The following is a 24,660-nucleotide window of genomic DNA, read 5'->3' on the forward strand; positions in this document are numbered from 1 at the left end:
TCACCAGCTAGTCACGCTGATCCCATCTCCAGCGTTTAACCGTAATTTCCCGTCTTTCTTTTTTTTTAGAACCCCCCGTCTTTTTTGCAGATCTCACCCACGCGGCTGGGCTGCAGTTGGCAGAGAGATTGGACGCGGGCAAGGCCCAAGCCCACAAGCCACGTTTAAGCAAGTAGAGTACTTGTTGAAACGAATTGAAACGCGGCTGGGCTGCAGTGGGCAGAGAGATTGGACACCGGCGGGCAAGGCCCAAAAGCCCACAAGCCACGTTTAAGCAAGTTCTTGTTGAAACGAATTGAAACCTTTCCGGAGACCAGAGTCCTTGAGCAGTTGAGCGCCTCCACCGCCGCCCCGATTCGCAAAACCGCTGCGCAAGCCATCGTCATCCCTCTCCGGATCGCCTGGATTGCCTCGCCGACGCCGCCGCCCTCTAATCCGCTCCACGCATAGCCGCTTGCCCCGTCTTTGCGCCGGCCGCTGCTTCATCCTCTGCCCCCGACTCCCAGCGTTTCGTGTCTCGACTCCTATAAAATCTTATGGACGACAAGGGCAAGGGTAAGGCGAAGAAGGAAACAGATGGCTCCGCTGCACCTGCTCCTCGAAAGGTTAGCATTTGCTTTAGTTTTTCCTCAGATTGGTTTCGTTCAGTTTGATGCTTACAGCATTTGTTCCTCGCAATGTTAAGGGGCTTAAATTCGCACCAAAGAAGCCTCCAAAGAAACCCGCAAAGGTCGTCCCAAAAACGTATGTGCTTCAGTTCAAGTTTTCTTTCATTATAGGACAAGGTTTGCTAGATAGGTAGGCACAGTACTGTAGAACTGAGAGTTTCTGTAATCTTTTACAGGGAACCTGTTGAAGACATCAAGGATGAAATCATTGATAAGGAATTGTTGATGAAACTTAAGATATCACTGGTGTGTATATTAGTATATTTGCCGTTTGTTGTATCTGCAAGCTTGTTGTTTGATGGTTGATTGATGTGTTGCCTTTTGTAGAGCACTGATCCCTTCGGAAGACCACTGAACATTGTGAAAAAAGGCAAGTGTGGTTAATTGATGTTCTGTCCCATGCTTTGTACATATGAACTTCATTACTGTCTAGTGAATGTGATACCTATTCTTTGAGAACGCTCAGAGCCCACCATTTGTATTGGCTAGTTAGTCAGGTCAGCTCTTGTTGCCAAAGAATCACTTCTTCATTTCTAAATTATCATTCCATAACTAATTCATCATCGCCTGATAAAACTGACCATTCAACTGCCTTTTTAAGTCGTGACTTCTGTGAACAATCTCTATTTACTAGGTCATGCATGCGTCTCTTCATACATAATATACAGATCATTGTCTTTTACCAATACACCGATCCTCCAAAGGAAACTGCAAGTAACTTCAGATCTAGCAAAGTTCAAGTCTATGGTTTTGTTGACATCTGAGGATGAAAATCTATTTGCAAGTAACTTGTGGGGCAACTGTAACTGTATGGCTTGGTTGGGACCCTACTCATCATAATAAGGAAATGCTTCGCCCGTTCATCTTGAGAAATGCAATGTCCAGAGGTTGCACCAAATGGCCACAATAGAATATTCTTTGCATACTGTAAAATTAGTGCATGCAGTAAAAAGTGACTTAAGATTTACTGTAGACTAGATAGCCAAATTTTTTCTTAACCTAGCCCTTTCTTAAGTGATCTTTTAATTATTACAACCATCGAACAAGTGTGGCCTTATTGACAATTGTACCCTCTGTTTATAATATTGCTGATGTTTTATTTCTGTAAAATTTGGATATTTTGCTAATTATATATCAATCTGTTGCTGCAGAAGAAATCCATACGCAGGTTGCATTTGGGCAAGAGAACTCTCCCTACGCAAGATCTTTTCCTACACGACATTATTCAAAAGGTATTGTTTTATGATGTTTGCCCTATCTTGATTGTTCTATGTTTAGTTAAACATTGCACTAAATGTTTTGATAAATCTTGTATAAATAATTACAACACAAAACAAACATAAAAATTAATTAGAATTTATGTATAACTAAAATACCTTGTAGTATATTGTAATCTATTAGCTAGAATCAAACTCTTGTTTCTCATTTAAAATGACAAGGGAAATATGTACGGTTTATATTGCATAGTACTGTATTTGGATAAAAAAAAACTTGCACTTTTATTCTATTTTCGAAACCATTGAACTTTTTTTAGTCGCTTGGTTGGCATTGCATTTGTTTATCTTTCAGAATGAAACAGATAGTATGCATTACCTCTTTGACTGTACAATTTTAAGCTTTAATATCATTTGTTTCATGCATACTCTTTCTGATGGTACAGCGTCAAAGGCACCAAAAGAATATGTCGATCCATGGGTGAGTAGAGATACCAAGTGCATCGATGTAAGTGTCTTCCTTGCGTGCATTATCATTCAATTAATTTACATCTCTATGCAGGACTATACCAATAGGGATTATCCTGTTACTCTCCCTCTTAGGAGGCCTTACTCTGGAGATCCTGGTATTCTGTTGGTCCTTCTGGTCTTTTATTGCAAGACTTACTTTTCTTCAACCATCTCTTATTTCTCTCCTAAATTCCTTGTGCAGAGATTCTTGATGAAGAGGAGTTTGGAGAGTCCTCTGCCAGCAGAGCTCAGGATGGTGAACTAACCGCAGCAGAAGAACTTGGATTAATGGTAATTTATTATTGAATTGTAACAATCCTATGCCATTGTGGTCCTCTGCTTTAAAGCAAACCCAAAATTTAAAGTACGGAGTACATATTATCATACTCCCTCCAAGATGTCTCAAGTTCATCAAAATTTGGATGTATCTAGGCATGACTTAGTGTATAGATGTATTCAAATTTAGTCAAAGTTGAGACATCTTTTGTCGGACGGAGGAAGTATCAATATACGATTTAGAATTTAACTACTTGAACCTTTTAGGAGTCCTGGAGGCTATAGTTGCTCTCTTATAATGATTGCTGTGTTGACAGGATCGGTCCGACACACCACCGCTGCTCTTGTTCCTGTTTCCTAAATCTCTTCCTTTACTAAAGCAAGCACAATCTGTTGAAGAGCCAAATACAGGCAACAAGGATAATACTGGACCTGCAAGCACAATCTCTAAGTTGGCACACGAGAAAATCACTGGCTCTAAGATCAATGATTTGCCAGGAGGTCTCATGGGAAAGATACTCGTATATAAGAGTGGTAAAGTGAAGATGAAGATTGGAGATGCATTATTTGATGTGAGTATAAAACCTGTAAAACTGCTGCATTTTGTTTGCCTATATGTTAACCATGCAATACTAAAAATTAACCAACTGCGCAGGTCTCCCCTGGCGTCAACTGCAAGTTCGTCCAGGATGTTGCAGCGATTAACATCAGAGAAAATCACTGCTGCACGCTGGGAGAGATCAGTAAGAACGCAGTTGTAACCCCGGATGTTGCCCATCTGCAGGATTCTGTTAACAGAATGGAAGAATAAGCCTATGTTTGCAAGAGTAGCCTGCGAGCTTTCTTGCCCTTCCTGCCTGTTAGGGTGAGATTTATTTCTTGTTAGTATTGTCAATCTTTGTGTTTTTAGTTAAAATTACACTGAACGACAGCTGAATTGGTCAGTACTCCCTCCGTTCCGTAATTTTTGTCTCAAATTTGTCCAAAAACGGACGTATCTGTTCCTAAAAAAACGTCTAGATACATAAATACATGTAATATTTTGACAAGAATTATGAACCTGAGAAGTATTTCACAAATAGACGACTGCTTAAGTGAGAGGAACGAAATAGAGTTGCGGTTTTGATAGCAAAGATATACTCGTACGTGCATGGAGGCTCAATAAAAGTGAACGTAATTGAATTTGCAGACATGTTTGTTTTTCTTATCACATGGCAGAAATAAATGCCATGGGTGGTGTATCAAGAAATAGAAATATGATGCCACAGCCTATTGTTTGCTATTTTTGTTGAGACAAAAGTAGGAACACTATTTGTTAGCACATGGGTTGTACTCTCGGTCCACCATGGATTAAGGTTTGACATTTTACGTGTCTCAGCATAGATGGATCATCCTTTTGGTGACTATGCGCGTCAATCTTAAGACTTCGTAGTTCGCAACTTTAATCTTTTGCAGATGTTGTTTATACGGTGTTGTGTGGATCGTGGTTGTAGTATGTGTTTCTTAAATAAATAAAAAGAGGGACGTAATCAGTGGTTCCACAAGGCCAACAGATCTTGAGCTGTTGAGCATGGTAAACGTGTGCATGATCGTTACTACTCCGTACTGTGTGTTTTTTTTTCAACGAGAGGCATACGTGACTCACACACCCAACCCACCATCCGTACGCGTGAACCAATCTCACTGATAAGGATCAACGTGATTTAAAAAGGTTTCAGGTCCAATCTTTCACAGCGATCGACGAACAAGCAGATCAGTAACCGAGCAAAATCAATTTGAAGTAATCCAGATCAAATCTCTTCAATTACTCACGTTGGAACTGATTAGAATCAACTCCACCGCAGGGCATAACATCAGATCTTCAAGATCAGCAAGCAAACACGACGATATGCGCCCCCAAACATTGGGACTTTTTTGGTCCATTCTTAATCTCAAAAATTCAACTCCCTTTTCAACGTCGGCTGCCGAAAACCCTTTATAGGGTGGCTCTAACGCAACTTGGGTGGGACATGCCATACGCCACACAACGAAGGCCCATAGGCTGAACTAAAAATTGTTTTGGACAGGCCCAAAAACCATCAAACGAAAATAAAGAAAACACTGCAAACTTAAATAAATTTCAAACTCTAAAACGAAGTAAACTTCAAAGTGGTGTTCTGAAAGTGGGCTTCACCTCATATTTCGGAGGAACTTGAACGCAAAAAGATCCAAACCGCAGAATATATGAAGTTGGTGAAATAGCAGGAGTAATAGATATCCTCTCCTCGTCACTTACGATTCCTTGTGCCGTGATTCGTTTGGTCGCACACTGTCAGGGTATAAATTAGTATTTCAGGTGGTTTATGCTTAATCCTCTAGAATGCGATTTTGGCAGCACGTTGACTCTCTTTACTTCGGGTCGTTGCCTGCTTGCCCCAAGTCTTCGTCAGGCCGTGTGCTACTGCTACTACTGTACAAGCTCGGGTATGAGCCTCAGCAGGAAGGAAATTTCCCGCTGCGAGAAGTTGGGCGTTCTCTTCGCCACCGTCTCCAACATCCCGACCGAACCGTCTTCAAGACCGGGCTCAGCTGGTGCGACCGCAGCAGCGAACTCCGACACGGCCTCGGTGATCTCCTGCACCAGGTCCACGATCACCCCGTCCACCCCCATCAGGTGCTGCATGTACACGGCCTCTGGCACATTGCTGCAACAATTTCTCATCACCATTAATCACCTCTACCCGTTGCAAGGCTGCAACATTTAGTGGAGTACACATTTGTAGACCACAGGAATAGAATAGAGACTCACTTGAGCTGCCCGTAGGTGAGCAGGGAGAGGCCGGCCTCCTTGACCATGACTATGGCCGCCGGGTGCCTGAACACCGCCCTGGCCTCCGACACGATCCCTTGCAGGCCGCAGGCGACACACAGCCTGACGGCCTCCTCCAGCGAGTTCCGCCTCGCGTCAGCGTAGATCTGCGTCCCTCCGTTCGTCAGGAAGTAAACCTGAATTTTCACGACAAGTCGGTCGGTCACTGTAACTCATCCGAACAATGCAAAGTTGCAAAGTAGCCTGACTAGTAATACTACAACTTACAGGGTATCCATCTTGCAGCTTTCGCATAAGCCGCGCCGCGTCGGGCTGGAAGCTGGAGAAGATGATGGGCCTGTCCCTGGCATGCTCGGAAACGACCTGAACTATGTTTTGAAAGCAGAGCAAGTTAGTACTCTGAATGTCAGAGTAGTACTGTAATTTGCAAGTGCGCTTTGTTTAATGTTGATGCCTTGAGGATGGACTGCAGGATGCCGGTGAGCTCCCCTTCCTGGTACACAAGGTCATCGTCGAACTTGAGCTCGACGTTGAACCCGACCCGAGTGTCGACGTCCTCGAACGCCTCCTGCAACGTGCAGAGCACGTCGTCGCACCGCACGTCCCATCTCAGTATCCTGCCGTCCTTGAGCTTCCGGAGCAATGGCCTCCCGACCTGAACAAATCAATCAATTAAGATGCTATACTCTACTAAATAGATATCGCCATTGTTCAAGGGGAGTTTGAAGTGCAAAGTTTTGTTTGTTTTGATGGTTGGTACTATACCTTTCCCTGATCCTTTATTTGGGGGCCGTAGGACAGAAATTCGTCCAAGCGAAGATCGGTGACGCGTTTCCCGGTGATTTCACCCTGAAATTTTGGTTATGAGTTATGACACGTGAGACGTTGTATCGAGATGACGGGACCGCAACTCCGCTGCTGTTCTTGTCCAGCATTTAACGGGAGCTTGGAAACTTACATCTTGTTCTTGGGTGAAGATGAAGTTGTCGTGGAAGATGATCGGGCAGCCATCTTTGGTCACCTAAATAAATGTTGACGCTTTAATTTCAACCAGCTCGAGACACGTCGTAGTAGAAAACTAACGAGCAGTCAACTTTGGAGCCAGGCACGACATGCCCACGTACGTGTAGGAATTTTCTGGGTTTCTTACAGTAGGTACCTGGACGTCGAACTCGACGTAGGCGACGCCGGAGACGCTTGCGGCGTCGTTGAAGGAGCGGACAGTGTTCTCCTTCACCTCCCGCAGCCGCTCGTCCGGCGACGCCAGCGCGTTCATCCCCTTCCCCCGGTGCCCGATCACCACCAGCGCCGGCCTCCCCATCATCATCGCCTCGCCGCCTATTATACGTACGAATCAATCAACAATAAATATTATTGTTTGTTTACCCAGAGTCGAGAGCTGCGCGGCGATGTGACACCGGGGGGCGTAGCGTACTTACCTTTGATGCACGCGGAAGCGAGGTCGAGCTGCGCGGCGATGTCCGGCACGGCGGCGGTGCCCTTGCGTGGCCCGGCCTTGAGCTGAGCCATGTTATGTACACCGAGACAACGCCAAATCGAGAAGTGCGGTTGGCTACTAGTGTCAACGGGGATCGAGGTGATTCAACGTGGAGATCACCTTAATTTAGAGCTCCCCTCCTCCTCCCTGTTTCTGGCCGATTTGAGAAGCCCGGTGAGCTGGATCGATCGTGTTTAGCGTGTGCAATAAACGTGAGATTACGAAACGGCGGAGGTTAAGGGAGAAGATTGGGAGTACAAATCAGGAGAGACCGCGTTGAATATGGAACTTGGAATGGAATAGGATTCAGGCGGGGCGCGAGGAGCGAATATTCTTGGCGCGCCTGGAGAGCTGGAGGTTTATGCCGAGGGATATCCGGATCCGGGCCCCTCCAAGGCGACAGGAAGACGAAGCTTCTCTTCTCTCCCTTGACTCCCTCCTCCTCCTGCTCGCCGTGTGGAATTGCAAATTTGCAATTGATGGCCCTACTAATTTAAGTGCGGATCTCGTTTCGTTTGCAGTGTTCTAGATGGTTGCAGAATATGGGATAATGTTTCCTGCGGCTGTCTTGTTGCGATGTTGATCGTTCACGGGCGGTGGTAATGGAACGTGCGCGATCGATCGATGCTTATGCCGTTATGCGCAATTTTTCTTTTCAAAAAAGAAAGGGAGCATCCCCGCGCGCTCTTCAAAGATGCACGCAGCACGTTGCCATTTGCTTAGGCACTTCCAGTGCATTGTTGCTAGTTTTGTTTCCAGAGATGCACACTGCCATTTGCTTAGGCACGTTCCTAATGCTTTTGTATTGAGTTAACATAAAAATGACTTGGTGGATGCCCATCTTTTCAGAAGGAAAAAGAATTCATTACGTGTCATTATTGAAGAAACAATGAGATGAAATTTCAAAGAACCACAGTTTTTAGAGCATTGTATGCTGCAAAACGGTCCAAAGAACCACACGTTTTGAGGCAGTTTGTCTCAAATGGACCGAAACTGAGTGGTTTGCCGGTTTCACATTTTTCCTTACAAGTGGGTCCCACATGTCAGCTGCCACGTCGGCACCAACCCGACCGAACCCGTTAACCCGCGACTAAAACCCCCGGCTCCCTTCTCCTTCCCGTGGTCGCAATTTTCACCACTTGTGACCAATCCCATGCCATCCGACAGGTGGGCCCCACCCGTAAGGAATCACTTAAAACCACCAAACCACCTAGTTTTTGGCTACTTGAGACAAATTGTCTCAAAATTGTTGTTCTGGGGACGGTTTTGCAATAAGTGTGGTTCGGCGATACAACTGCCTAAAAAATTATGGTTATGTGAAATTTACTAAAATAATGATCTGAATCGAGACGATGACACATGTAGGAGTTTTAAAGGGGCGTTCATGCGCATGGTTAGTGTTCAATTTTCCCGTAAGATGTCTTTCTCGTACAATTACTAAGAGGGAGTCTATATTCATATAATTTTTTTTTGCTATTGAGCAGTCGATTGATTTTCTAGTTATACTAAAATCGCTTTGTGTCCTCAAAAATCATACATGTGTCGCAAGTATTAGATTTAATTTTGTCATCAATGCACCCCGTTTAGAAAACGTGTTTGACAAAGATGTAACTTCGACAATGTTCATATTGATGAACTTGTATCTAGGAAAGATTTCGAGTGTGTGTTGGCGAACTTGTCGGCTAACAAGGACACATGTGACACGATTTACCCAGGTTCAGGACCCTCGATCAGGTAATACCCCTACGTCCTGCTTGTCTGATCTGTATTGCTGAGTCGGTTACAACGGGGTGCCGCAAAGGTTAGATGCACAGAGTCGATGAGTACGTCTAGGCGACTTCTATCTAAGTTTGTTGTCCTCTTGGCTTCCCCTCCTGGTCCTTTATATATGCAGGAACTCAGGTCTAAGGTAGAGTCCAAGTCGGTTACAATGAGGAAATAGACTCTAATTAATTTTCCTTATCTTGAGCCGCAAGATTTGGCACGTAGACTCCTGGAGTCGTAGTAGGCTTCCTTGTGGGCCCCCAGCTAGGCTGTACCGGGTATACTCAAGTCGAGTACGTAGTTATTCATAACCACGTCAATAGCCCCCAAGAGACTAGTTGAGTTGAAGACTTGACTAGGGACTTTTCCCGTAAAGAGTGAACTCATTTTGCTGTTGAGCCAGTTGCATAGTGGTGCAGACTTGGAGTTTCATCGGTTTGTACTTCGAATGAGAAGTATTTCGACTGAGAGAATGTCTGAGCCGATGCTTCGGTATTTGACTGTTAAGTAACAGTTTCACAATATGATTTTGATAGCGGATCAAATCAAATGCAATGAGTAGGCGTCATAGGGATATATGCTTAATGCGCCCAGATACTTGAGAAGTCAAGTCCAGTTAATCGCTCTAGGCCGAATACAACACTAGTTTTCATCAGCATTCGAGTCCCCGGGCTCGAACCTGGCAACTGGCGAATTTCGACTTAGCCTGCTAGGGTCTTATAGAGTCGAATTCCAGTTTTTAAGTGCTTGACTCGTTCGTCAAGATTATGTATACTGGAAATACGCAGCTGATACGTTTTCAGGCCCTATAGGAAGCCTACAGGTCTTACCTTCATGTAATTAGCATGGTTGTAGGGAGCGACCCTTAAGTGAGAATTATTACTGGAGGGATGCAATACAGGCCTAATTTTTAGGACTTACCTTCATACAATGAGTATGGATTCGACTGAAATAACGTAGCTGGTATGATTCCAGGCCCGAAAGAGAACTTTTGGGTCTTATCTTCATGCAATGAGCATGGGTTTGCTGAAATAACGCAGCTGGTACGATTTCAGGCTCGATGAAACGATTCATGAGACTTATTGATGTGGGTCGGGGTGGCCCGATCTTTCGATGAGATTGATAACTCTCGATTTGGTTAGGAGGTGGCGTTGACGATCCGACTACTAGGCAGCGCCTTAGCAATCGATACACCAACTCTAGAGGGTTATTGATCACGCGGGGGCATGATCAACCTGACCACGAAGGTCTTTGTTCCTGCAAGCAATCGAAGAACAAGCAAGAACAAGATAAATAGAGGATGCAATCTAAAATTGCGAGTATACTATATCAAACCAATGTCTCAACGAGAAGATAAGTTGGAGTCTTGACGACGGTAAAACAGGTGGTCTAACCGACACACGCGATTACACGAAAGTAGCAAAGATGGCTAAACTTTATCTAATCAAAACCCAAGGCTCCTTAGGGGGGCTCATGGGGTATATGAAGGAGGAGAGAGAGATATTTTCGTCTACCTTGAGTAAGGAGGCCGAAATCCAACTCTATATCTAACTTTCCTAACAAACTACAACTCTTTAGGAAACACAAAAACAGATCCGTCAGCTTGTTTTGTCCGCCACGGTCAGCATGAGTCAAATCTCTTGATGGGGCCAGATCCGTTGGAAAGGTCTTGTAATTACCTTTCCAACGAGTACTTGTTTGCTTGATTTGGACTCCGGATGCGGCCTGGGTGATTAAAACAAATTTGGGTCTACTGACAGCTCGGACCCGAATCGGATTCAACTTTAATTCGTGATATCTTTCTCTAGCAAGCTCCGAATCATGTGCCGTTTGATTTGTTGGAAAGTAGACTTGATAGGCTTCATTTTGAATCTCCCTTTGCAGGCTATCACACTTCTTTTCACTTTGGACTTGTAAAGTTCAATAAGATGCCTACATAATAAGATTACACAAGATAATAGCTCCGCCTCTTTGCAAGTAACATATTGAATTTTTTTTGTAATTGAATTCACCTGATTATAATTGTTATTAGATACACCAACAATTAGGGTTTTAATGGTCGTATCCATGGTGATCATGTCCATATCACTTATCTTCATGCAATGAGCATGGATTAACTAGACAGCTGGTACGGCTTCAGGCTCTTTGGACGAAATCCAAGAGGCTTACTGTTATGCGAATGAGCATAAACAACTGAGGTGACGCAGCCAGTGTGACTTAATTGAGTCGACTGTATGAAATCAACTGTTTTGTGTCAGGATCGTTACCCTGCTTTTACTGTTGTAAGTAAAAAATAAACAATAGATGACTGTATGAAGTCTTTAATCAATATAAACCAACAGTCAGTTAGTTAGCGACTCGAATGAGAGTCTTTATATTCACAGTCGAGACTCAAGACGAGTCTCAACATTTTATGATCAACTCTGACATCCTGTATGAAAGATAGTTTCGAGTCACGATATTCGAGTCAGAATTCGTCACTGATGACGTACCTGTTGGAGGTGAAGAGTCGTTTGGTTAGCCGATGTGACTGGGCGCATAGCCTAGCCTGACAGCTAGGCGCACTGTAGGCATGCGTCAGTAGAGAAACGATCACACTTCGTGTAGTAAACAAGATACAATGATGATCTCATTGATTCTCGCGCGCACAAAGTAAGCAGTTACTTCTATCCTCACCGTTTCATATCCCGGCTGATGCAAAACATGTGGCCACAATTGAGATCGTGCGTCCCTGATTTTTTTTGCGAAAGTGAGCATAAAAAACAGAGGTAGGGTAAATTAGTTTAACCCTTCTTCCTCCCCGCGACCAGAGCTCGGACGCCCAAGGTTTTAGCTTCCATAGCCAAAAACCTTTGCGCTTTCTCACAAAAGAATCTTTCGACCCAGTAAGATGGGCAAGAGTAAGAAGAACGCAGAAGCTTGGCCGCTGTCCTCCGTGGATCGCGAGAGGGTTGCCGGCATGCAAGAGGAAGGGTTGCTGTCCCTGCGGCGTGGGCATGTGCGTTTTCCCAGCGAGGAGGTAATCCCTCGCCCCACGCATGGAGAGCGAGTGGTGCATTATGATTTCATCACCCGTGGCTTAGCATTCCCAGTCCATCATTTCCTTCGTAGCTTGCTTTTGGCCTATGGGTTCCAACTTCGTAATCTTTCCCCAAACTCCTATCTCCACATTGCGTGCTTTGTGACGCTGTGTGAATGCTTCCTTGGTATAAACCCACACCTGGGTCTTTGGAAGAAAATGTTCACAATCCAGCGCCAAGGTAAGGACGAGATTGAATGTGTGGACATCAAAACTCATGCAAATGCCAAATTCTTCAACCTCCGAGTGAGGGAATCATTTTCTCGATGGAAATCGAGGTGGTTTTATGTCAAGGATTTGCCAGCCGAGGGACGTGGCTTCAGTCTCCCTGAATTCTCCACGACATCTTCAGTGAAGAAGACGACAACATGGAGTCATAAGTTGGGCGAAACAGAGGGCGAAGAGGCCGAAACTCTGATGGACTAAGTCTTGTCTCTCATGGAGACTCCTCAGTTGAAGGTGACAGGAATTCACCTCATTGCTGCTTTTATCCAGAGAAGAATCCAGCCTCTACAAGCTCGTGCTCATCCCATGTGGGCATATCAAGGGGTTTGTGACCTGACCCGGATTAGCACCGTGGAATTTCGTTCGACTGAAGTGTGTCGACGGGTTCGACGGCTCACTGACTTGGGTGAGTCAGAGCCATGCGAGATTGACCCACCAGTGGCTCCCTATGGACCTGACAGGCCCTAGGAAAAGGTAGTCATCGAAGCTTTTAACAAACCTTGCAGTCTTGACATGAACTGTTTCTGATTATACTTTTGAATCCAGGGACTCGACAATGAGCCGAGCAGCGTTTCTCCACCAGCAAAGAAGCGTGGCAGAGAAGACAATAACCCGCTGGTTCAGACCCGACCAACAGGCGCGAGGGACCCGAATATCGAGTTGTCGGTGTCTGTACCTACGTTCAAAAGAACCAAGTCCGACAGGCCCGTTGCGGCTCGTTGTTTTGGCCTTTTTGCTCGATTCGACCGTGGTTGGTGAGCACTTGTGCGATCCTATTTCAGCATTCTAGAGATTTTATTGAACCTCTAAAAATTCTTGTTCAGCCATACCGGTGGCTCAGTCGAGGGCAAAAATTCCCGAGACTCAATCGACTGGTTAGGACTCGAAAGGGTCAGACTCGCCGACTAAGGAGAAAGCGGCTCAGCCCAAAGGAGCCTTAGTAGCTAATCCTCCAGAAGCGAGCAGAGGGAGTCGACCAGATGAGTCGACCATTCCTCAGGCGACGACTCCTGCTCCGAGTAAGCATGTGAGTAAATTTGTCTTTTGTTGTTGTTTTTGCCTCCTGGTGGGAGTGATGCTCAAGAAATAACTTGAGACTGCGATTGTTTTTAGCCGATCATCCACTCCATGACAACTCTTATTGAAGAGTTCGAGGGGATGAAGGCAGAGCACAATCGACTTTGAGCAGAGCTGGATCAGTGTCGTCAAGAGCTGAAGGAAGCAGCTGTCGAGAAGTGCCTTCTCCAACAACATATGGACTCCCGTCTTTCCGCAGAGAAAGACTGAGAAAAAAATTTGGATCGAGTGACTCGAAAGTGCTACTCGATCTGTCGCTGGTGAGCATTTGTGTCTGTGCTCAGGGAACTTTACCTTCTAGTGCAAAGTTTGACTGTTGCTTTTCCTTTTGCAGGAGCTCTTGATGCCTCTTCCGAGGTTCAATTTAAGAAAAAAGCTAGAGCTTCAATGAGGCTTTAGAGACTGTCGAGATTATCAATGCCGAAGCCAAAGGCAAGCTCCGATAGGTGACAAAGATTCTGACCACTATAATCAGGAAAATGTTTCCTGATGAGCCAGTGTCGGAGTCGCTGAACGGGCTCATCGACTTCTTTACTGCGAATCAAGATCCAGTAGAGAAGTACTGCCAAGTTTAGTCGGAGTTATTCTTCATGCTTGCTTTTGCACATAAGACACTCTGCGCCGAGTGGCCTCTCGGTCAACTCGATCGAGGGCAGACGACAAGATCAGCCTAGGACTCGTTATGGGAAAGGGCAAAGAACTGGCCGCGATCTCGTCGTGGCAACCTCGCAGATCAGTCGAGGAGATAAACTTAGCTTCATCTGGTGGCCCGGAGGTGGGCGATCTTTCACTAGATATATTCGATTCCTTTTCTCCCTTGTGAATCTTCTTCTTCTGTTCTTTTGCTTTGTAAAGAACTATTCTAGCTGAGCATTTTTTGGAAAGAAATCTAAGGTTTTTATCTCCACTCCTGAAGGAGGTTTTTGGATAAATGGAGAGGTAACTTGAGTCTTTTTCGCGCAGAAGAAAAAAGGACAATCAAGTCACCCGGTTCCAACTGCGAAGGCAGCCTCTCCCAACAACGTTCCAGCCAACCCTAGCGAAAAGGGTCAAGCTGAAACGACTCTGTCCCCAGAGCAATTGCAAGAAGCCGAGGCTCGCCTAGCTAAGTTGAAGCGTGACACGTTGAGTGACGCTCAAAATAGCATGGCTAGCCTGAAAGCTGCAACCAACCGGGAGGAGTTTGTCTTTGGAGAACTTCGTAACCTGAGCAGTCAACTCCAAGGTATGGGTTCTCATCTCTTTTGTGACTTTGCCTTTCATGTGGGTTTGCAAAGTAATCTTCTCATCTTCTGTGCAGCTGTTTGCTTTGACCCTGATGATGAGATGGCCAGAGTGAATGCTGCAGTTCAGGCTCACCGAGCTCATGACCCGTCACCCTTTTGGCTAGATCAGTCGAGGAGCTACGACTTGATGCTATTGATCGAGCGGATCAAACAGGTCAAGAGATACTTCACTTCCTGCCGTGACATGTTAGCCTCGACTCATCGGGCCTTATGGCCACGGGAGAAGGTGCCTCCTGGATTGGACAACCTGATGGTGAAGTTTCATGGCAAGGACAAAATGAAGGAACTGGTTCGACTCCAACTGATAAAGGGTGCCCAGATTGCCCTCACATTTGTGCGAGTCAACTGCCCAGAGTTGGATTTCTAGCGAGTTGCTACCCTGCCGGTTGCTCTCACCCAGAGTATAGGGTCGTTCCTGGAGGCCGGGCAAGCAGGCGCGCTGTAGATGATCCGATAGTGGGAAGCAGCCGAGGAGGAAACCATACCTCGTAGTAGATAGTCATGTACTTTTTTTTGTAAAGAATATTCTACCGGGTGCACTGTCAGCGCTTCCGGTGGGAGTAGCCCCTGAGTTTGGTTACGACTGTGTGTAGTTGACGAGGGGCTACCTCGGCATACCCAAACTAGAGGGCTTTCGAGTAGGGAGAGCACGGGTGTGTGTTGGCGATTTCATCGGCTAATAAGGACACAGGGGACACGATTTACCCAGGTTCAGGGCCCTCGGAAGGTAATACTCCTACGTCTCGCTTGTCTGATCTGTATTGATGGAGAGATTACAAGGTTGTCATGGAGACGTGTATGAGAGATGAGATCTATGGATCCCTCTGAGTCTGTCTAGCTCTGTCCTCCCCAGCTCCCCCTCCTAGTCCTTTATATAGGAGGCTAGGTCTCGGGTGTAGAGTTCGGGTCGGTTACAATTAGAGATAAACCCTGATTTGGTTTCCTTGTTTGTTATTTGTCTTGAGCCGCAAGCCGAGGGAGTTGGGCTTCCGAGTGGACCCCTTGTTGGGCCGTAGCAGGTATACCAAAGGTGAGGACCCGGTGGGTCATTCCCTCGTCAGTTAGCCCCCGAGTGCCTGGTCGAGTAGTAGACTCGAGTAGGGACTCAAGAACCAGAAGCTGCAGACTCGGCAATGTGTCGAGCCGAAACCAGTTTTCTTGACTCGGAAGTGCGTCGAGCTATATCTCAAAGACACAGGATAATTTCAACGGAATTCAGAAAAACATTGTGAGATGGTTGCGTAACACGCCTGGAATACTCGACTGGTCGAGTCCAGTTAATTGCATCGGGGCAAAAACTTTGTTAGCATACGTCGGCATTTGAGTCCCCAGGCTCGAAACCGGATAACTGGTGGTATTCGAGTCAAACCTGCCGGGGGCTTTAAAGACTCGAAATCTAGTACCGTGGGTTGATCAACCGACGCGTCCGTCGGGATCTTCATCATGCTGCGGGCATGGATAAACTGGAATCGCCTGACGGTGGTGCTGATTTCCAGGCCCAGTGGGAGCCGCCGGCTCTTACCTTCACGTTATGAACGTGGCGTCGAGTGTGTTGCGCAGTCTGTGCGACCCGGGAAAACTGTAAAATGCCCACTGTCGGGTGTAGTTCTGAATTTGTATTGATGAGTGAGGCTTACCAAGGAGTGGACTCGACATGGGCTCTGCCGACTGTTGGGGCAGATAATCCTGGTCGACTCTATTGAGGACCCGAAGGACGGTGAAGCCGGCAGACCCGAAGGGTGGTGGGGTCGACGGACCCGAAGAGCGGTGCAGTCGAAATACAGGGTGCGTGGTCAGCGCTCCCGGTGGGAGTATGCCCCGAGTGTCTAGCCGAGTCGTAGACTTGGGTAGAGACTCAAAGTCGCGGGTCACGTATCTTGTAGTCGTAGTCGGCGTGACAGCAGAGTCGCGTCAGACGCTGGGTCGGACGGAGTCGACGAGGCGGCGAATCCGCAAGTCGGACAGGCGGGATGATCACTCTCGGTGGGAGTAGCTCCCGAGGCTATGGTTAACTGCTGGTAGTCAAGCACAAATCTTCGTGGCCTTTGTGCCTCGCTTGATGTAAGCTGCAGTAATTGCAAAACAGATAGAATATCTCATTTGCTTATTAATTTAACAATTATTTTGATATGTGATCGAACTCGACGTGCTATCTCGTACGCAGGCCCTTTCGTTAGCCTGACGCCCGTCGTCTCTGTCCCATGCCAACCTGTCAGTTGGGGTGCAACTGGGTTGGAGTTCATGGGTTCGACTTCGTAGGCACGTGGAATCGAAGGTGTTTCGACTACGAGGACTTGGAAGTGCATCAAGTTGTCGCAGCCAAAGAGGGTCGACTATTCGTAGTCGATGGAGTTTTAGCTATTTGATCAGAACGTGTCATGTTCGAAATTAGTAACTGAATATAAATATCAATACTTATCTGCAGAGTGTAGTTGTAGCAGTGTAGCTTTGCGTGGCGCAGCCCTCAAGTGTCGGGCGCGGCGGAAGTCGTTTCGCCCGTGGGGCGCAGCCCCGAGTGACTGGTGCGGCGGAAGTCGTTTCGGCTGCGTGGCGCAGCCCCCGAGTGTCGTGTGCGGTTGAGGCAACTTGGCCTGTGGGGTGCAGCCCCCGAGTGTTGTCGGGTGCGGCCAAGGCGTTGTGACATGTACAGCGTAGCCCCCGAGTGTCGTCGGGTGCGGTCGATGGAGTCGACGGGGTGGTGGAGTCGACGAAACGACGAACGGAGTCGATGCGGAGCGGACGGAGTCGACGTGGTGTAGACAGTCGATGAGGCAACGAGTTCCGTCGGACGCGTGGTCGGACGGAGTCGACGAAACGAACAGAGTCGACGGGGCGGCGGACGGAGTGAGTCGACGGGGCGCGGACGTAGTCGACGCGGTCGTAAGGAGTCAACGATGCTCGGAAGTAGTCGACGCGCGGCGCGGAGGTGATGCGGCAGACAAGTCGGCGATGCGTAGGGTGTTGACACGGCGGACGGAGTCAAGGATACGTCGACGGTGACGGACGGAGTCGATGCAGCGTAGGGTGTTGACGCGGCGGACGGAGTCGACTGTGACGGACGGAGTCCATGTAGCAGACGGAGTTGAAGTGACGACGAAGAGGCGTCGGAAGCTTGGTCGGACGGAGTCGACGCGCCACGCACGGAGTCGACCAGACGCTTGCAAGATTGCAGGTTTTGGAGATGTCGAGGGAGACGCCGATGACGGTGTCGCGTACGCGTCACCATGTAAATACGGCTTCGAGTTGGACATGAACACATGTGTGCTTGCTTCGATTTTCATTGTAGTATATGTTGGCTGCCGGTCTATGCTTCCAGGGTTGCATGCATGTAGCAGAATTTCTTTTTCTCTCCTCTGGACAGTCACGTGGTATTCACCTTCCTTTGTTTTTTATTTCCTTTTACTAATCCATCACATGGCCATCGAAGCAGCTACCGGGATTGGATCCGATGAAGATTGATTTTCTTTTCCTTTCTCTGCGAAACTTTCCTTTTGTGATGGTTTTCGTTCTGCTAGTACTCGGCGATTCGTGTGGATATGCGCCTTGAGGGTGAACGGAGGTGCTTGCGGGCCCACCTTGTCTGCTAGCTTTCGGTTATCTGCACATGCTGCTGTGTATTGCTCGCTGGACCGGTCGATCGCGTGAATGGCTTCCCGTATCGTTCTCTCCTGTCTGTTGTTGACCGTCTCCCCTACGCAGGCTTCTGCCAGGCCCGAAACATCAATCGGCGGCCCATGCGCAAGAGACGGGCAGTCCGTGGCGGAGGTTGGTGCGATAGATCTCTCCCGTGCATGCTCCTGATCGATCCGATCGATCTTGATACGAATCGGCAGATGCGGGAACGGTTGATGCACTCGGGCTTCAGGGGTGCCATGACGCAGGTGCTTGACGTAGATGCGTAGTAGAAGCCGCGCTCGGCGTGTGGCCAGAGAACGGACCGATATGATCGATTCCGTGACGTTGTTGACGACGACGACAGCTTCGTTGAGAAGTCACGGAAGTTTGACGCAGATGTGACGGCCATCATGTTGCTGATCGTTAAGATGAGACCGCTGGAACGGTGAATCCAACACACGTTGTTCGGCGCCAATGACGAGAGGCTACATCGGCATACCCAAACTAGAGGCCTTTCGAATAGCGAGAGCACGGATGTGTGTTGACGATCCCGTCGGCTAACAAGGACACAGGGGGACACGATTTATCCAGGTTCAGGACCATCGAAAAATAATACTCATACGTCCTGCTTGTCTGATCTGTATTGATGGAAAAATTACAAGGTTACCATGGAGACGTGTGAGAGATGAGATCTATGGATCCCTTTGAGTCTGTCTAGCTCCGTCTTCCCTGGCTCCCCTCCTAGTCCTTTATATAGGAGGCTAGGTCTCGAGTGCAGAGTCCGGGTCGGTAACAATTAGAGATAAATCCTGATTTGGATTCCTTATTTGTTATTTGTCTTAGCCGCCGGCCGAGGTAGTTGGGCTTCCGAGTGGACCCCTTGTTGGACCGTATCAGGTATACCAAAGGTGAGGACCTGATGGGTCATTCCCTCGTCAGTAGTGGCGACCGGACTTAAAGTTGTAATTTGATATCCTTGTACTTCTTGGCGAAGCTGTTCCCTTTCGTTTTTAGAAATGGAACGATATGACTTGCTAGATAACACCGAGTCGAATTCTGACTTGTTGAAGTCGAATTTAGGTCGGAGTTCGAGTACTCCCAGTGGGAGTGCCTCGCAAGTGAATATAAGTAACCGAGTGCGGACTCTAGCGTACTAACCAGCGCAAAGGGTTTGTCCTGCTGATTAACACTTGAGTCTCGTGAGAAGAGATGGATTCCTCCGACGCTCGAGGTTATGCATATCCGTTTGGGACATGTTGAATACCCACTTGCCCAAGCACGGGAGGAAATCTCCTTGCTCAAGCCGGAGAATCGGGCCGTGTCGGGCCGAGAAGATTTCCTTCTACGGGAAATCGTGAAGCTGAGTTCTGATTGGCGAGGTAACTCTGTTGGAACATGTTGGATCAACTGAATCTTGACTGACTTGGATGTGCCATCTTTTGCAGACATGATGACATAACCATATGTTGAAGCTGAACGCGTACAAAGTCGTCTTGATGCTGTAGCACGATCTGGTTCAATGACCCCATCGTTCTGGTTAAACCGCGACAAGGGTTATACTCTTGCACTGCTGCAAGATCGAGTTGCAAGAGCTGTGGTTTGCCTGAAGTCCTGTAGCCAATGCTTGACTGAGGTGCACCACAACTTGTTTCCGGAGCTTCCTGTTCCCGTGGACCTGAAGGAATTGATCGAGACATTTTATGAAGGAGCAGTGGTGAGGGGGGCTACGCATGAATAATTGGTGGAGGGGGCTGTTCTAGCCCTCTCCTTTGTTCGGCTTCGCTACCCCTCATTATACTGAACTCCCTGCATTTGACCCCCTCCAGTGTTCCAGATGATTGTGAGCTTGGCCCGATTTACGACATGATGGACAACACGGTACGTCAGCTAGTGACTCTTATGGCTTTGGAGTAGAGTAGTCTTTTGTATCCGTTAAAGATATAGGCGTAGTTGCCTTCGTTGGTTTTTTTGTTTTCTCGGGTGCGCGACTAGCGCTCCCGGTGGGAGTAGCCCCCGGGTGTGTGCATGACTGGTTTGCAGTCATGTGGAGACCCAAATACTTTGAAATCCTTTGTAACTGGTTGTTGCTAGCATCCCTGAAGGAGGTCGCACCTTTGTTCTGCATCTTCCTTGATCTTGCATGAGAAATAGCGTGATCCCAAATTTGCATACTTGGAGATCACTGGCCGTTGAATTATTTTTGCTGATGTACTTCGTGAGATAATTCATGAGTGTCGGGTGCGTCCAATGACAAGTTTAGGATCGATTGGGCGCAGCCCCCCAGTGTCAGGTGCGTCCAATGACAAGTATAGGGTCGATTGGGCGCACCCCCGAGTGTCGGGTGCGTCCAGTGACAAGTTTGGGTCGATTGGACGCAGCCCCCGAGTGTCGGGTGCGTCCAGTGACAAGTATAGGGTCGATTGGACGCAGCCTCCGAGTGTTGGGTGCGTCCACTGACAAGTTTAGGGTCGATTGGACGTAGCTCTCCAGTGTTGGGTGCGTCCAATGACAAGTTTAGGATCGATTGGACGCATCTGGGTAAGTGAAAGAAAGGTACTCTGAGTAGGGGAACATGAATACTTTTTATTGTGTACCGATGGTACTAGAGAGTATTTAAAGATGCGGAGAAAAAGGAAAATAGACGAGAAAGTAAAAAGGCAAAAGCCTAGTGTGTTGGCGGCGCGATTGCGTGGCCTTCCGCACCTTGCTTCTTGTGTCCCCTGCTCTGAATTGGAGTCTGAGGGGGAGGTCTTTGGCTCTCATATCCCGCAATCGAGTTGGCTTAACAGCCGTGTCGAGGTGTGGATGAGCTCGCAGGTATGTGCTTGAACTGACTCACTCTTCTTCGGTAGGCGTCTTTTGAGTTACACTGCATGGGCTGAAAACTAGCTTGGTTTTCTCGTTGTTTTAGTGTGCCTGCTAGAGGGGCTCCCGTTGTTGCGATTGGGGGAGCCCAGCGAGCCAGTTTTCCTTACTTGGTAAGGCTGCTGACTGAGTCAGCGCTGGTCTCCTTTGATGAAGAGGCCTGCGCTTCCTCTGTCTTCGAGTCTATACTGCCTGTGGCCTCAATGGCTCTTTTCTTAAGGACGGAATTTTGCTCGTCGTCTGTTAAGAGGTAGGCCTGGCCAGCCTGGTCCTGCGTGGCGAGTGACTCGGAAATTTTATGGAATTCACGGTCGCAGTGGTCGGTCCGTAGGAAACTTCCAGAGATAGTTATCACGCCGTTGGGTTCAGGCATTTTGAGCTTAAGGTAAGCGTAATGCGGGACTGCCATGAAGCGTGCTAGCGCGACGCGACTCAAGACCACGTGGTACTGGGAGGGCCAGTCGACCACTTCGAAGTCGAGTTTTTCGCGTCTGAAGTTATTGGGTGTGCCGAACACCACGTCTAGGTTAACTTTGCCCAGTGGAGTGGCTGCTTTTCCATGGATAATCCCCTGGAAGGTTGTCTTTGTGGGGGCTAGCTTTGTTGTTGAGCCGTTCATATTTTGTAGGGTGTCGGCGTAGATGATGTTTAGCCCACTTCCGCCATCGATGAACACTTTGTTCAACATGAAGCCCCCAATCTGTGCGTCGAGCACCAATGCTGCGATTGCGGGATGTAGGGTGGGTGATCTTCTCTGGAGAATGTGATCTCCACTTCAAACCAGTCGAGGTGCTTCGTTGAAGAGGGAGGTGAGCTCACGGCCATATGGACCTGCCGAGTTATGGAGTTCTAAACCCGATTAGTGGGTTTCCTTTTTTGAATCATGCAGATGTGTCCAATCGGAGTCGGATATGAATTGGCGACCGTTGTCGGTGCTTCTAGTGGCGGTGCAAGTGGCACTAGGTGCACTGCGTCGGCAAAATTGGCTGGGCGCAGAGGAGGAGGAGGAGCACCAATGGCTAGAGCTCCTGGTATTGGAGGCGGCAAAGGCGCATTGACTCCTTTGTTGGGGTACGGATGCGACCCAGGTAACTGCGAGAAGCCAGCGCTGGCTGCCGACTGCTGTGTCCTGGCAAACTCAACCTCTAGCTCCTTCAAACACCGTCACTCGGCTAGAGGGTGACTTGGCTTGATGTTGCCTTGTTCATCCCTGTAGACGTGAAATGAGCAAGGAGAAGCCAATTGTTGAGAGAGGGTAGGTTGGTTCCCTTTTCTCTGCCACTGTTGCTTGCGCTTGTCACGACCTCGAAAACCTCCACCGCGACTCCCGTTCTCCCGCGAGCCAAAATCTGAAGTTGAGGCTGCTGCGATGAAGTCAGGTGGGTGGGTTTCTTCGAAGGCTCGGCTTTTGCGCTTTCTCCTACGATCATGACCACGATCACCCTCTTCCTTAGGGGATCGGTGGCGTTCATGCTAACTGAATCTTCACCGTCGGCCCATCGATTGGCGATTTCCATCAGGTAGCTTATGGTTGTGGGCCGGACACGACCCAATTCCTCCTTGAGCTCGACTCGTCGGAGTCCTCGTTTTAAGGCGTCTATGGCACTCTCGTCGAAGACTTCCTCAGAAGCGTGTTTGGTGTTGGTCCAGCGCTGGATGTACGAACGGATGGATTCTCCCTCTTTTTGAATACAAGCACGGAGTTGCTCAAGGGAGACAGGTTGTTTGTATGTGGACCTGAAGTTGCGTGTGAAAGCTTGGACGAGCTTATCCCACGAGTCAATGTCATCTCGTGGTAAGCCGGTTAGCCACGTGCGTGCAGGGCTTTTGAGTTGCAACTGCAGTCACTGCATGGCGGTAGTACGAGAACCACCTTGGCAGCGAATCCCGGTGAGGTAGTCCTCCAACCAAGTTTTGTGGTCTTGAGTGCCGTCAAATTTTGCCAGATCAGTAGGCGGTTTGAAATTCCTGGGCATCCTAGCTTGGCTGTCGTAGCCCGGGGCGTAAACACCGGGGGTGTGCGGCACCCCCTTTAGGTTCGGCAGAGGGCGTTGGGGATCGCTTCGGCGATCACCGGCGAGGCTAGTGTCAAGCGTGAGGGAATACAAGATCGCTTTACCCAGGTTCGGGCCACCCTGAGGTGTAAAACCCTACACCCTGCTTCTGTGCTTTTATTAGCCGATGAACAAGGGTTTACAGGTTGCCGGGGAAGTCCCCGGGTGCTCTCTCTTTTCTTGCTAAGGGCTACTTGCTATTTCCGGCTAAAACTAGTAAGGAACCGAACCCCTTGACCTTTGGCAATGGTCCTCCATTTATACTCAAGGGGATACCATAGGTGCCTTGGTGCTTGGGTGACAAATGGCGAGCAAAGAACTCGGGCAGCTTGCCCTCGCTGCGCTGGCTTGCATGCATGGTGAGTAGCCCTGCAGCTAGGGCGCTACGTGCCTAGAATTCACAACGGGCCAGTCACTGTGGGCTGACTAGACGGGCAATCCCCTTTCTGTCGGAGCATTAAATGCTTGCTTGTGCTTCACTCCTTGCCCTGACGAGCCCTGCGTACAAGAACCCACCGGGCGACCACGTGGTGTCGATGCTCTGTCCGCTTGGTACTGTCCTTGTAGCAAGCGCCCGCGCCCAGGAACACCCTCCCCGGCAAGTGACCTTCCCGGGGAGCGCCCAGACGGGGATTCTCTTGTTGCCTTCCAGGGCAACCCTTTTAGCCTGGCTAGCCCGGCCGGGTTGGTGGTTTGCCGGGCAGCTTGTGCGGTGCTGCCTGGGGCGCTATCCTTGCGGGGAGCGGGTGAGGCGACCCACGTGTCATGCACCGGTGGTACCCTGGGTGCCACTGGTGCGACAGTAGCCCCCGGGCGTGGGCCGGCAACGCCTGCTCCCGGACGAACTCACCTTTGGTCGGTTGCCGGCCTACGCCCTTAGCCGACGCGTGGGTCCCGAGCCGCTTCAGGTGCCCGTTTATGCGTTACTCCAGGGACTCCGTTGTTACGGGCAAAGTAGTGGGGGCAAGATTTCCGCCTTAACCTCCCCTTAATCACGGGTGGTTAAGGCCACACCCCGCATTCCCCCTCTTTAAGCGTACTTATCCCCAGCGCACCCGTAGGGTGCGGATGTGACCGTTGCTCAGCGCCGGGATAAAATAAGACCCCACCGCTGCGCTGAGGAGCAAACACTTAGCCCCCAACCCTTCTTCCTCATCCCCATTCTTCCTTGCACCCCTGATTCTTGCCAATCTCCGCCTGCGTTCCCCATGGCGCCAACAGCCCCCAAGAGAGGGAAAGGCTCCAAGAGTTCTGCGGCCGACGGCGAGAAGGCTCCCAAGAAGCCTCTCTCGGAGAAGGACCAAAAGAAGCGGGAGTTGAGGGCCACGCAGGCCTTCTTCAGGCCCGGCTACAACGGCGAGGGGCTTGACAAGATCCGGCATGCCGTCGCCTCCTGGTTCAACAAGTACGGCGAGACGCTCGACTTCCCCGCCGGCGCTAATCACCATGACAACGACTTCCGGGTGTTCGCCCGCTTCATCCTCGCCGGGCTGGTACCTCCGTTCTCCCTCTTCCTCCACACGCTCATGGCGGCGTACCAGCTCCGGGTCGCGCAGCTCCACCCCACCTCCATCTTCCTTCTCGCCGTCTTCCAATTCCTCTGTGAGGGGTTTGTTGGGGTGATGCCGTCAGTGGTGTTGTTCCGCCACTACTTTTACCCGCGCGTCGAGCAATCGGAGGCGATGTCGTCGCGGGTGGTGTTCCGTGCCCACGATAAGAT

General features: G+C 48.8%; 2 protein-coding genes across 2 annotated transcripts; one reads left to right on the plus strand and one right to left on the minus strand.

The window, feature by feature from the left end:
• The first annotated feature begins 319 nt into the window (after positions 1-319).
• Positions 320-3,747, plus strand: LOC100834988 (DNA-directed RNA polymerase III subunit RPC4). The gene is made up of 10 exons (XM_024456132.1): positions 320-605; positions 686-744; positions 845-914; positions 996-1,038; positions 1,820-1,900; positions 2,329-2,363; positions 2,445-2,508; positions 2,595-2,683; positions 2,986-3,240; positions 3,324-3,747. The coding sequence occupies exons 1-10, from the start codon at positions 537-539 to the stop codon at positions 3,477-3,479; spliced, it is 921 nt and encodes a 306-aa protein (XP_024311900.1). The 5' UTR covers positions 320-536; the 3' UTR covers positions 3,480-3,747.
• An 810-nt stretch (positions 3,748-4,557) lies between these two features.
• Positions 4,558-7,424, minus strand: LOC100823116 (glycerophosphodiester phosphodiesterase GDPD2). The gene is made up of 8 exons (XM_003579607.4): positions 6,917-7,424; positions 6,637-6,815; positions 6,436-6,498; positions 6,243-6,326; positions 5,932-6,132; positions 5,745-5,840; positions 5,457-5,653; positions 4,558-5,352 (listed from the first exon to the last, which is right to left on the minus strand). Exons 1-8 carry the CDS (start codon positions 7,005-7,007, stop codon positions 5,115-5,117), a joined length of 1,149 nt encoding a protein of 382 aa, XP_003579655.1. The 5' UTR covers positions 7,008-7,424; the 3' UTR covers positions 4,558-5,114.
• Between the last annotated feature and the right edge of the window lie 17,236 nt (positions 7,425-24,660).

Source organism: Brachypodium distachyon, chromosome 5, assembly GCF_000005505.3.
Source record: "Brachypodium distachyon strain Bd21 chromosome 5, Brachypodium_distachyon_v3.0, whole genome shotgun sequence".
NCBI classification, from domain to species: Eukaryota; Viridiplantae; Streptophyta; class Magnoliopsida; order Poales; family Poaceae; genus Brachypodium; species Brachypodium distachyon.